Source organism: Mirounga leonina, unplaced genomic scaffold (assembly GCF_011800145.1).
Source record: "Mirounga leonina isolate KUSES-001 unplaced genomic scaffold, KU_Mleo_1.0 Mir_154, whole genome shotgun sequence".
NCBI classification, from domain to species: domain Eukaryota; kingdom Metazoa; phylum Chordata; class Mammalia; order Carnivora; family Phocidae; genus Mirounga; species Mirounga leonina.
In genome coordinates, this window is record NW_023270389.1 from 37,871,984 (window position 1) to 37,884,749 (window position 12,766).

The 12,766-nt window shown below is 36.5% G+C and overlaps 1 protein-coding gene across 7 annotated transcripts in view; it reads left to right on the forward strand.

The window, feature by feature from the left end:
- The window catches only part of RPS6KC1 (ribosomal protein S6 kinase C1), a 198,296-nt gene that overhangs the window by 89,348 nt on the left and 96,182 nt on the right, over positions 1-12,766 (forward strand). For all 7 annotated transcript variants that reach the window (XM_035010534.1, XM_035010535.1, XM_035010538.1 and 4 more), the window contains one exon: positions 5,435-5,550. In XM_035010534.1, the coding sequence (XP_034866425.1) occupies positions 5,435-5,550 (116 nt within the window). The remainder of the gene's footprint in view (positions 1-5,434; positions 5,551-12,766) is intronic.

Genomic DNA, 12,766 nt, shown 5'->3' on the forward strand with positions numbered 1-12,766 from the left:
AGGCAAAATTTTAGCTCCTAGGTTTTAATTCTTCATTCCTTTTTCCTTTGATATATCTCTAGTTCTTTTTAAACTTTTTATCTTAATCTTTTAGAAGCCACTGATTACAGTATAAGGGATACTTAGGGGATTGATTATGTATCTATGTATGTATCTACCTATCTGGACAAGAGTTTAGTGTCACAAAGAGACTGGCCAGGCAACGTTCTTATGAAAGGATTGAATAGTTAATGTTTTGGGTACTCCCCTTTATTGCAAAACAATTTTAAAATGGGTTAGGCAGGAAAAAAATTATTAAATCTAAGAGAAGACTGTCTCTGTAGGCATTTAACGCTCTGATTTAATGATGTGTTAGTTTTCATTCAGTATTAACTGACAGGAAAACTGCTAAACAGCATTGAAGGCAGTCATAATTGAGGCAATGCCTGGACATGAATATTATTATGACTTTTGCTTTTACTATTCTTTGGTGACTTTTTGAACTTCTAGAGGGTCACATAACACTTGGTTTTGAAAAGACATTAATATGGGTTTGGTTAAATGCAAATGGGTTGCAGATTCCCTGACTGACCGGGTTTTGTTCTATGTGGAGAGGCTGATGGCCCCAGTTGTGGTAAACATGTAGAACATAAATTACTGTTTTTCTCAAGGTTGCCTTTTGTTGTCAGAACACTTAGCATAAGTCAGAAATGGTAGGCTATACCTGAAAAGAACAAAAAACCCATTAACTATAATAAATCAACACTAAAAAAAAAAAAACAACTGTAACCACCAAGGCCATCTCAAACAGGCACATTTTTTTTATGTTACTAAAGTTGTTAAAAAAAAAAAAGCACCAATAAACAAAAACTCATTCCCTCAAACCCACATTGATTTGAATGTTCTTTCTAATATGATAAATCTGAGTTAAAAACCTGGCATGTTTGACCAGGAACACAGTGGCAGAGGGGCTATTGGGAGAGTGTTTGTTGGAATAGAGAAATAGAGATAAGAATATAAGATGTGCCTAAGTAGAGTCTTATGTGGGGATTAAATTCTGTGCGAGTAGCAAAAATCAGGTATAGTCAAAATACTCTTAAAAATCCCTTAAAATTTTCCATAAAATACGTATTTACTTTCAAGTAGTCTAGCATTGTTAATTTTTCCTTCAGCATTGCTTTTCTTTTGTTGAACCAATGATGAGGCATTTGCAATATTCTTTTTGGTGGCTAAGGGTAGAACAACAGAATTGGAAGAACTACTTTTTATTCTAGTTTGTGAAACTGATTTTCACTACTTCTGTGAATAAAAACGCCTTTTGGTTTTTTTATGGGTAAATGAGAAAAGGCCCGTGTTTTCCAAAGAAATCCTTGGGTAACAAGGATGTTTTGAGAGACCACTGTTTCTTAGAAAGGCCCATTCTCTTTCACACAGTGTGAAATTTATACCCCTTTGTAGCTCTAATTTTCTTGTGTCCTTGTCTGTCATCTCAGTCTCTTTCTGTCTAATTGTACTCTGCTATCTTGTCTGATAGGCTCCTGTCTCAACTCTTATGCTATGCTTATTTTCTCTTCATCTTTCTTCCCGTACTCACTCGTACTTATCCCATGCTCTGTATTTTTCTTGTTTGTTCTACTCAGTAACAGTAGCGCAATCCACTTCATCATCTGAAGCATGGTATCATAAGACCTGGTTTCAGTTTAGTCTCATAATAACTTTGCTAAGAAAGACATTCCACATTCCTGAGCCTTAAGTTCCTCAGTTAAATAAGGAAGGTAATATATCTCTTATAAACAGGATTTAATATTATGAAGGAGTGCCAAGAGGTGATGGCTTCTTAAATAAATTAGAATTTCATGATTCCATTATCTATAGACTGTCCCTTCTATAAAACTTAGTAACTTAAGTCAGAGTTGGTGCTCAGAGACACGCAGGATAGTCAGTGCAGTGTTTCTAAAAATTTCAGGGACAACTTTGGACTTTCTCATTTCTGTTCAGCTACACCCGATTCTTTCACAGATCATACTCTGTAATCACCCTATATCCATCCTCTCTCCTGATCAGAAATTGATAAGGTTGACACAATATACATAAGACGTTTTTTCTGGTACAGTGGAACTTTTTGACATAAAGGTTAGTAAATAATGAGAGTAGGTTTTCTCTTTTGAATGCCAGAGCCTGGTGGAAATTCTTACTGTATCCAAATTATTAACAGAAATGTAGAGAAACTTAATGAAGGTACTGGTTTATCTTTAGGTGGAATGTAAAATATGTATCCATTTTTAAAAGCATTTATTAAGTGTCTACCTGGATATAATACTGAAGAAATAATGGTTACATGACCCAATATGGGATTAAAAGTTGAATTCCAGATAACCTAATTTTCCTTGAAAAATATTCATTATGGGCTGTGTGTGTGTCTTAACATGAAGATGAAGATAAGGTTAGAGTTGATGGAGAATTTTTAACCAGTTGATATCTGTTTAAAGTCATATTTATCAATAATTTGATCAGTTAAAATTATTCTGGAAATCCATAGATTAATCTTTTCTTCCTAGTACTTCACAAACCTCAGTAAGTGTCCAGCAGTAGAAATCTGCAAGAGGTGATTTTCATCCTTGGCTGCTACTATTGATCAGCAGTGGTTGTGACCTACTTTTAAGGGGCTGGTAGGGAAGGAGTCATAGTATGTATATTTAAGGTTACTTTTAAAAAGCCTTCAGTATTCCATCACTTCATTGTTGTTTCCATGGAAGCAGAACCACTGTCAGCAGCAGGAGTCCCATTTCAACTGCTGGCTTCCGGTTCTTGTTTCTCTGTTACTATGGAGACTGCCTAGAAAGCAGCAGAGATACCCAAAGTTTAAAAAACAGTGATTTGATTACAAACTGTGGTTTTAACTCTAGCTTGAATTAGGTGCTCCATAGTCTTGGCAGTTTTGAATTTCATATTATTTTGGGAGACAAATTAATTTTTTTTGAATAAAGCAAATTTTGAAGTTGTGTTAAAGCTTGTAATCACACTGAGTTAAAAAACTAAATTGCCATAGTTTCTATTACAGTTTAGCCTATGCTGAATCAGAAATTTTAAGTGGGAGATTTAAATTAGGGCATGAAAGGTAGAACCTGCAATGAGAAGTGCTCATGATAATGGAAGTAGCAGAGTTCATGAACAGTAAACTCAAAACTAAAGGAGGAGTAATGTGTAGAAATAATGAATGTTTCTTATTTATGTGGCACATTTTACCTTCACAACATGTTTCAATTACTTAGGTCACTTTCACAGATACATTGTATAAAAATAAAAGATTGGGTTTAGAAACTCAGTGAATTTTAAGAACAGAGGCAGGAATCATACTGATATTGTAATTTTAATTGAAGTTTGAGGAGTTGGAGAGTTAATAAATGTAGACTATTCCGTGGTTAAGAAGTGATAGAGATTCTTGCCCGCAAGACTAGTTATATTTTTGAGTTACTCATAAAGGAGAGAAGAGATGGAATAGTAATGTAAAAATTGTGAAAAGAAGGTTTTTTTTTTTTTTTTTTTAGCAAAATTGCAATCCCAATTTGCTTGCTGTTTTTCTTTGAGGGCTCTATTCAGTCTGGATTCTTCGGTTTGCATGTGAGAAAATTCACATTTGAGCTGCAGTAGGCAAAGAATGGCAGGAATGTAGCTTCCGCTGAAATCTGGGACCCCAGTCACACCAGGATTCCTTTTTTTGTCTCTCATAACTGCTTCTCTCTGTTAAAGTCCCTCTTTCTGGTTGGTTCTTTGCGCATTGGCAGAAACTAAGGCTGCTGGCAGTTCCCAGTCCTCTTATTTCCAGCGTCAATAGCAGAGGGGGACTGATTGGCCCAGTTTGTGTTGGGCCAATTCCTCCCTTTTCCAACTGTGGCCAAGAGGGTGGGGTTCTGTCATTGGTCCAGCTTGTGACAGAGGACTCACCCTTGACTGACTAGTAGGGGGCAGAGGAACAGAGATCTGAAACATGAATGCAGTTTTCTTTCACACCACCTTGTCAAGGGCTGGTAGTGGAAGTGGAGAGGTGGAGGGCTACAAAGGGGAGAAGTAAGGGCCATTACCCAGAAGAAATAGAAGATGCTATTCTAGGCAGAAATAAGGTTTTTCTACTAGTAGTCTTTGGGGGGAAAATACCTGCTTTACTATAATTCAGTTCAGTTCACTTCAGCAACACAGGAACGTTATTTTGTAGGATTTGGTTTAGAGAGAAGCCAAGATTGAAAACCTTTACAATTTAGTGCTTCTTGTATACAACTGTCTTTGTTGTGGTGTCTTTTATGTATAGTCTCCTTTAATCTCTGCAGTCATTTGAAGTATATATTTAGAGAATGAGGAGGAGGGTCAGAGAGTTGAGGTGATTTATCATAGGTCACATGACTAGTGAGAAGCAGAGCCAGAATTTAGATAACCATGGTTTCCAGAATGTAATCAAGGGCACTTTCCACTGTATGATCCTTGCTTTTTGGTTAACTTCATTCAGAAAATGCAGAAAAGTACTGTGTATGAAGTGCTTTGATAAAAATGAGTCGTAAATGTATAGAATATTATGAAAGGAGCCTTAGAGATCATATAGTACAGTGGTTTTCAAACTTTCAGTCATGGAGTCCTTTCTTCAAACGAAATGTTGTATCACAGTCAGGTATATAAAATGGGTAAAAGCTTAGGATCATTCCAGTCTAGAGAGGAGAGGGCCCGGTACTTCCTTCATGGGCTAGACCACCTCTTTTTCGAGGTCTTGAGTTCTTTGGATACCCTTTGTTTAGAGAAAGAGACAGACAGGGTCAATGACTTGTTCATTTTCCTATAATTATATATTACAGGGATTTCAATTACATTATTTTTTTCTCTTTTTTAAAAGTTTTTATTTTAATTCCAGTTGGTTAACATACATTTCAGTTACATTCTTATTTTCAGTCGTAAGGTGGATGACGATTCGTTGTTAATGAAAAAACCATGAAGCTTACAAAAATCAGAGTGACTTCAGAGTTACCCTAAGTAATTTTATTCTCCAGTTTGGTGGTACTTTTAGAAAGACATATCAAATCCATGTCGTGGCTCTTACTACACATCTACTGCATTTAGTCCCAATTTGTTGAATTGGAATTGCATACTGCCTGGATTAGGCTAGTTTTCTGTTTGCAGAGCTTTTTTATACTACATTTCTTTTATATCAATACCTCCTATAAAAGGTATCAAGTTCTCTCTATATATTTAAATAGGAAAATTTCTGAATTTGGATAAATCAAATTTATGGTGGTAATATTTAGACCTTGCTGATACTAATAACTTTGATGTCTGTTCCAATTTTGAATCTCTCTTCTTTTTAGTTAGAAATGTGAACAAGTGATGAACTGGGTAAAAAGTTAATCTTCAGATTGGATAAAAGAAAATTTGTTTATTTTTCACATGTCCTGGCTTTGTTTTCTCCTTTTAGGAGAGTCAAGCCCGACCCGTCGAGAAGCTGTGAAGAGAAGAACAGCAGAGTATCTCATGCGAGCAGAGAGTCTTTCCAGCCTTTATGGAAAACCTCAACTTGATGATGTATCTCAGGTATGTCTTACATTTCATTTTGTATTTTTTTTAGCCATTTTTGCTGTGCTGTGTCTCGGCTTTATTTATAATTAGAATGTTTGAGAATATTGGTCTTTGGAATTTTATCAGTAATTTTATAACAAGTTACCGGTGGGAAGAGCATTAAAGTGAGCCACCAAATGTGGAAGAAAACGGGACTTGCTTTCTCCTTTTTCTCAGCCCTTTGTCCCTTACTCTACCCTTAAAACTCCATGTGTTAAAATGATGGTAATTTGTACTGAATTTTATTTGAAAAATTCTTAAGGTTAATTAATGGTTTTTGTACAATTCCTGTACAGTTTTATTGATTCATGCTAAAACTATTTAAACGTAAGTCCTACAGCTGCTATATATAGATCACCTAGAATTATAAAGGTATAATTCTTTTTTTTTTTTTTTTTTTAAGGTTTTATTTATTTGACAGAGAGAAAGACAGCCAGAGAGGGAGCACAAGCAGGGGGAGTGGGAGAGGGAGAAGCAGGCTTCCCGCGGAGCAGGGAGCCCGATGCGGGGCTCGATCCCAGGACCCTGGGATCATGACCTGAGCCGAAGGCAGACGCTTAATGACTGAGCCACCCAGGCGCCCCTAAAAGCATAATTCTAACAGGGTTATTTAGGTTAGGACTATCTTTACTTAGTCTGGTCTAGAAAGCAGGTGAATACTTAAAACATTGGAAACATTATTATTTATTTTTTATTGTTTTAATGTCATATCTATCTGGATTTGGCACATATCAAGAAGTAACTTTTCTGGGGGCGCCTGGGTGGCTCAGTTGTTAAGCATCTGCCTGCAGCTCGGGTCATGATCCCGGGGTCTTGGGATCGAGCCCCACATCGGGCTCCTTGTTCAGCAGGAAGCGTGCTTCTCCCTCTCCTACTCCCCCTGCTTATGTTCCGTCTCTCACTGTCTCTCTCTCTCTGTCAAATAAATAAATAAAAATCTTAAAAAAAAAAAAAGTTTCTTCTTTATATAAACTAAGTTTTTTCTGATATAATTTAAGAATTATATCTTCTAGAGATGGGAGAAAGTGCTTATTTTCTTAATTGATCTAAGATTCAGGTGAGCTTGTTCGTATCCCAGCTGTGTCATTTGAAGCCATGGAAGACTGGACAATCTTAGCTTCAGTTTCTACATCTGAATAATGATAATATTAATTCCTTTCTGGGTTATTGTTAAGGATTAAATGAGTTTAAAAAAATCACTCATATATATACATACGAGTGTGTGTATACATATATGTGTGTATACATACATATACACACACACTCATGTGTGTGTATATGTATGTATATATATGTGTGCACGTGTGCATTCACACACCCACACAAATACTGCAAATCAAGTGCCTACCTCATAAAAAGACCAGCCTATAAGCTAAGCTTATAAGAGTAGCTTAATAAGTGTTAGCCCTGTTTTTCATCTCCCTTCACATACTGCTTTGTATATTTTTTTCCATATTTTTTAATTCTTATATACTTTTTGACAATTATAACATGTCTCAATTTTCTAGTTTTAAAAATAGCCCAGTACTTAACTGGGCTATTAGACTTTTTGTTGCTGATTTTCTGAGTCCTTTTCATTTTGTGTGTGACCTTTTAAAATATGCAATTATCAAACAAATACTTATTAGTGAGAATTCTCATTGTTAAGTGTTTGACCGTTCCTTTTTTTTGTTTTAGAGAGAGCAAGAATGCGTGTGTGGTGGGGGGAGAGGCAGAGGGAAAGAGAGAGAATCTTAAGCGGGCTCCACACCCAGTGCAGAGCCCAATGTGGGGCTTGATTTCATGACCCTGAGATCATGACCTGAGCTGAAATCAAGAGTCGGGCACTTAACCGACTGAGCCATCCAAGAGTCCCTGACCATTACTTTTAGAATAAAAAAATTACAATTCTATTTGGAAGTAATATACTTTTGTAACTTGTTCTTATATAATGAAAATGTTTTAAATAAGATATCTGCTATTTCATTTTCAGATTATTATTCTGTGTTCTGTTTGCTAATCTTTTCCTATTTTCTATCATTGTTGGTTTAATTGTATTATTGTTTATTTTTAAACTCCTTACTATTTTATCCTTTTTAAATGAATATTTATCTAAAGATTACTTTGAACTCAAGTCTTATTTTCTATGGGGTTGACAGCCCTCCCTGTGTCCAATCCTGATGTGTACTTTCTCAATCCCATTTTGGGGGACAATTATAAAAGTATTAAATAGGATGGGCCTCTATGAACTTACTTGTTTTACTAATTCATCTTGTATGTAAATATTCTAACAGTTTTAGAAAATTACTAGTATTTTATTCTTTCCATTAATGTTACCTTTGAATGTTCTACCTATTCTTACTCCTCAAACTCCCTACTTATGCAGCCCCTGTTATAGTTTTCCATAATCACTTCTGTGAACAATAATTTATTAAGCAAATAAATATATAAAGCCTGCTGTATAGCTTTTGACTTGGAGAAAGGAACCATAAAATATATCAGTCAGAAATTCCCTTCGAGCGTAACTTCTAATGAAAATTAAACAAAGGAGATCTAATACAGGAGAACTGGTTGTATTAGATTATATATTAATTCACTAAGCATTGGTTAAGACTCTATGAATATATTATCAATATATTGATAGATATCCTTTGGAGTTATACAAAAGATAATGACACAGTCTCTGCTTTTGCAAACTGTATATAGTATAATTGAAGCCCCAAAATATGCATCTCATTGAGGAAACAAAAGTTAGAATGGTCAGAGTCATGTAGAATAATGGGAACTTGTATCAAAAAAGGGTAAAAAGAACTACCTAGTGAATCAGATTTGATGTGCTAGGATTTTTTTCAACTCTTAGGCAAGGATGCTAGAGGACAGTTTTTCTTGCTAGAACAAGATGTTTCTCTTTGGTTACTATTTGCTTTTTATTTCACTTCTGTATTTTATGCTGTTGAACCTGGCCCTTAGTTAGGTCAGAGGCATGCTTATTTTCTTGTCTATTATTTAACTTAAATGTCTTCTTGAGGTTCTTGATGAGCTTGGTGAATTCACTATTTCCTTCTTTAACCCTCTTTGGGCTTCAGTTTCAACCAACACAATGAGAGGATCAGTATAAGTGATTTCTAAGGCCCTTTTAGCTCTTAAATTCTGTGCAAAGCAGATATTATTTCTCTCTAGAATCCATGTGCAAGTATTTCTTTCTAGCCTGGTTGATTAGGAATATAAAGGAATACCTTCTGGTTTTAAAATTTTGTGTTGATTATTTTTGTCCCCATTGGTGCAGTCCAGGTCATGACTCATTCCACCCGAGTTTTCTGTGCTGATTTAAGCTTTTGCTTTATTGAATTTATTTATGAGACTCTTTTGTGGTAAATATAAAAGTTCTGAACTTCCCAGTCATTGATGGTAATATCCTTTTTAAAAAAGGACAGAAAGGAGCAAAAGCACTCTTTGTTTTCTGCATTACTTTATTATTAATAGGCTCTAAGAAAACTTAAGGGGCAGGTTTCAGAAAAAAAGGAAGTGAACTTTGAAGTAAAGGTGAAGTCTTTTTTTTTTTTTTAGGCATTTTAAAAAAGATTTTATTTTATTTATTTTTAAAAATTTTTTTATTGTTATGTTCATCACCATACATTACATCATTAGTTTTTGATGTAGTGTTCCATGATTCATTGTTTGTGCATAAAACCCAGTGCTCCATGCAGAACGTGCTCTCTTTAATACCCATCACCAGGCTAACCCATCCTCCCACCCCCCTCCCCCCTAGAACCCTCAGTTTGTTTTTCAGAGTCCATCGTCTCTCATGGTTTGTCTCCCCCTCCAATTTCCCCCGCTTCATTCTTCCCCTCCTGCTATCTTCTTTTTTCTTTTCTTAACATACATTGCATTATTTGTTTCAGAGGTACAGATCTGAGATTCAACAGTCTTGCACAATTCACAGCGCTCACCATAGCACATACCCTCCCCAATGTCTGTCATCCAGCCACCCATCTCTCCCACGCTACCCCCCACTCCAGCAACCCTCAGTTTGTTTCCTGAGATTAAGAATTCCTCATATCAGTGGGGTTATATGATACATGTCTTTCTCTGATTGACTTATTTCGCTCAGCATAACACCCTCCAGTTCTATCCACATCGTTGCAAATGGCAAGATCTCATTCCTTTTGATGGCTGCATAATATTCCATTATATATATATACCACGTCTTCTTTATCCATTCATCTGTCGATGTCCATCTTGGCTCTTTCCACAGTTTGGCTATTGTGGACATTGCTGCTACAAATGTCGGGGTGCACGTACCCCTTCGGATCCCTACATTTGTATCTTTGGGGTAAATACCCAGTAGTACAATTGCTGGATCATATGGTAGCTCTATTTTCAACTTTTTGAGGAACCTCCATACTGTTTCCCAGAGTGGTTGCACCAGCTTGCATTCCCACCAACAGTGCAGAGGATTCCCCTTTCTCCGCATCCCCACCAACATCTGTCGTTTCCTGACTTGTTAATTTTCGCCATTCTGACTGGTGTGAGGCGGTATCTCATTGAGGTTTTGATTTGGATTTCCCTGATGCTGAACGATGTTGAGCACTTTTTCATGTGTCTGTTGGCCATTTGGATGTCTTCTTTGGAAAAATGTCTGTTCATGTCTTCTGCCCATTTCTTGATTGGATTCTTTGTTCTTTGGGTGTTGAGTTTGATAAGTTCTTTATAGACTTTAGATCTAGCCCTTTATCTGATATGTCATTTGCAAATATCTTTTCCCATTCTGTCGGTTCTCTTTTGGTTTTGTTGACTGTTTCTTTTGCTGTGCAAAAGCTTTTTATCTTGATGAAGTCCCAATAGTTCATTTTTGCCCTTGTTTCCCTTGCCTTTGGTGATGTTTCTAGGAAGAAGTTGCTGCGGCTGAGGTCGAAGAGGTTGCTGCTTGTGTTCTCCTTTAGGATTTTGATGGACTCCTGTCTCACATTGAGGTCTTTCAACCATTTGGAGTCTATTTTTGTGTGTGGTGTAAGGAAATGGTCCAGTTTCATTCTTCTGCATGTGGCTGTCCAATTTTCCCAGCACCATTTTGAAGAGACTGTCTTTGTTCCATTGGACATTCTTTCCTGCTTTGTCAAAGAGTAGTTGACCATAGAGTTGAGGGTCCATTTCTGGGCTCTCTATTCTGTTCCATTGATCTATGTGTCTGTGTTTGTGCCAGTAAAATACTGTCTTGATGATGACAGCTTTGTAATAGAGCTGGAAGTTCGGAATTGTGATGCCACCAGCTTTGGTTTTCTTTTTCAACATTCCTCTGGCTATTCGGGGTCTTTTCTGGTTCCATACAAATTTTAGGATTATTTGTTCCATTTCTTTGAAAAAAGTGGATGGTATTTTGATGGAGATTGCATTGAATGTGTAGATTGCTCTAGGTAGCATTGACATCTTCACAATATTTGTTCTTCCAATCCATGAGCATGGAACGTTTTTCCATTTCTTTGTGTCTTCCTCAATTTCTTTCATGAGTATTTTATAGTTTTCTGAGTACAGATCCTTTGCCTCTTTGGTTCGATTTATTCCTAGGTATCTTATGGTTTTGGGTGCAATTGTAAATGGGATCGACTCCTTAATTTCCCTTTCTTCTGTCTTGTTGGTGTATAGGAATGCCACTGACTTCTGTGCATTGATTTTCTATCCTGCCACTTTACTGAATTCCTGTATGAGTTCTAGCAGTTTTGGGGTGGAGTCTTTTGGGTTTTCCACATAAAGTATTATATCATCTGCAGAGAGTGAGAGTTTGACTTCTTCTTTGCCAATTTGGATGCCTTTGATTTCTTTTTGTTGTCTGATTGTTGTGGCTAGGACATCCAATACTATGTTGAATAGCAGTGGTGATAGTGGACATCCCTGCTGCGTTCCTGACCTTAGGGGGAAAGCTCTCAATTTTTCCCCATTGAGAATGATATTCGCTGTAGGTTTTTCAGAGATGGCTTTTATGATATTGAGGTATGTACCCTCTATCCCTATACTCTGAAGCGTTCTGATCAAGAAAGGATGCTGTACTTTGTCAAAAGCTTTTTCTGCATCTATTGAGAGGATCATATGATTCTTGTTCTTTCTTTTGTTAATGTATTGTATCACATTGATTGATTTGCGGATGTTGAACCAACCTTGCAGCCCAGGGATAAATCCCACTTGGTCGTGGTGAATAATCCTTTTAATGTACTGTTAGATCCTATTGGCTAGTATTTTGGTGAGAATTTTTGCATCCATGTTCATCAGGGATATTGGTCTGTAATTCTCCTTTTTGATGGGGTCTTTGTCTGGTTTTGGGATCAAGGTAATGGTGGCCTCATAAAACGAGTTTGGAAGTTTTCCTTCCATTTCTATTTTTTGGGCAGTTTCAGAAGAATAGGTATTAATTCTTCTTGAAATGTTTGGTAGAATTCCCCTGGGAAGCCGTCTGGCCCTGGGCTTTTGTTTTTTGGGAGATTTTTGATGACTGCTTCAATTTCCTGAGTGGTTATAGGTCTGTTCAGGTTTTCTATTTCTTCCTGGTTCAATTTTGGTAGTTGATACATCTCTAGGAATGCATCCATTTCTTCCAGGTTATCTAATTTGCTGGCATAGAGTTGCTCATAATATGTTCTTATAATTGTTTGTATTTCTTTGGTGTTGGTTGTGATCTCTCCTTTCATTCATGATTTTGTTGATTTTGTTGTTCATTTCTCTTTTCTTTTTGATAAGTCTGGTCAGGGGTTTATCAATCTTGTTAATTCTTTCAAAGAACCGGCTCCTAGTTTCATTGATCTGTTCTACTGTTCTTTTGGTTTCTATTTCATTGATTTCTGCTCTGATCTTTATGATTTCTCTTCTCCTGCTGGGTTTCGGCTTGATTTGCTGTTCTTTCTCCAGCTCCTTTAGGTGTAGGGTTAGGTTGTGTACTTGAGACCTTTCTTGTTTCTTGAGAAAGGCTTGTATTGCTATATACTTTCCTCTTAGGACTGCCTTTGCTGCATCCCAAAGATTTTGAATAGTTGTGTTTTCATTTTCATTGGTTTCCATAAGTTTTTTTAATTCTTCTTTAATTTCCTGGTTGACCCATTCATTCTTTAGTAGGATGCTCTTTAGCCTCCATGTATTTGAGTTCTTTTCAACTTTCCTCTTGTGATTGAGTTCTAGTTCCAAAGCATTGTGGTCTGAAAATAGGTAGGGAATGATCCCAGTCTTT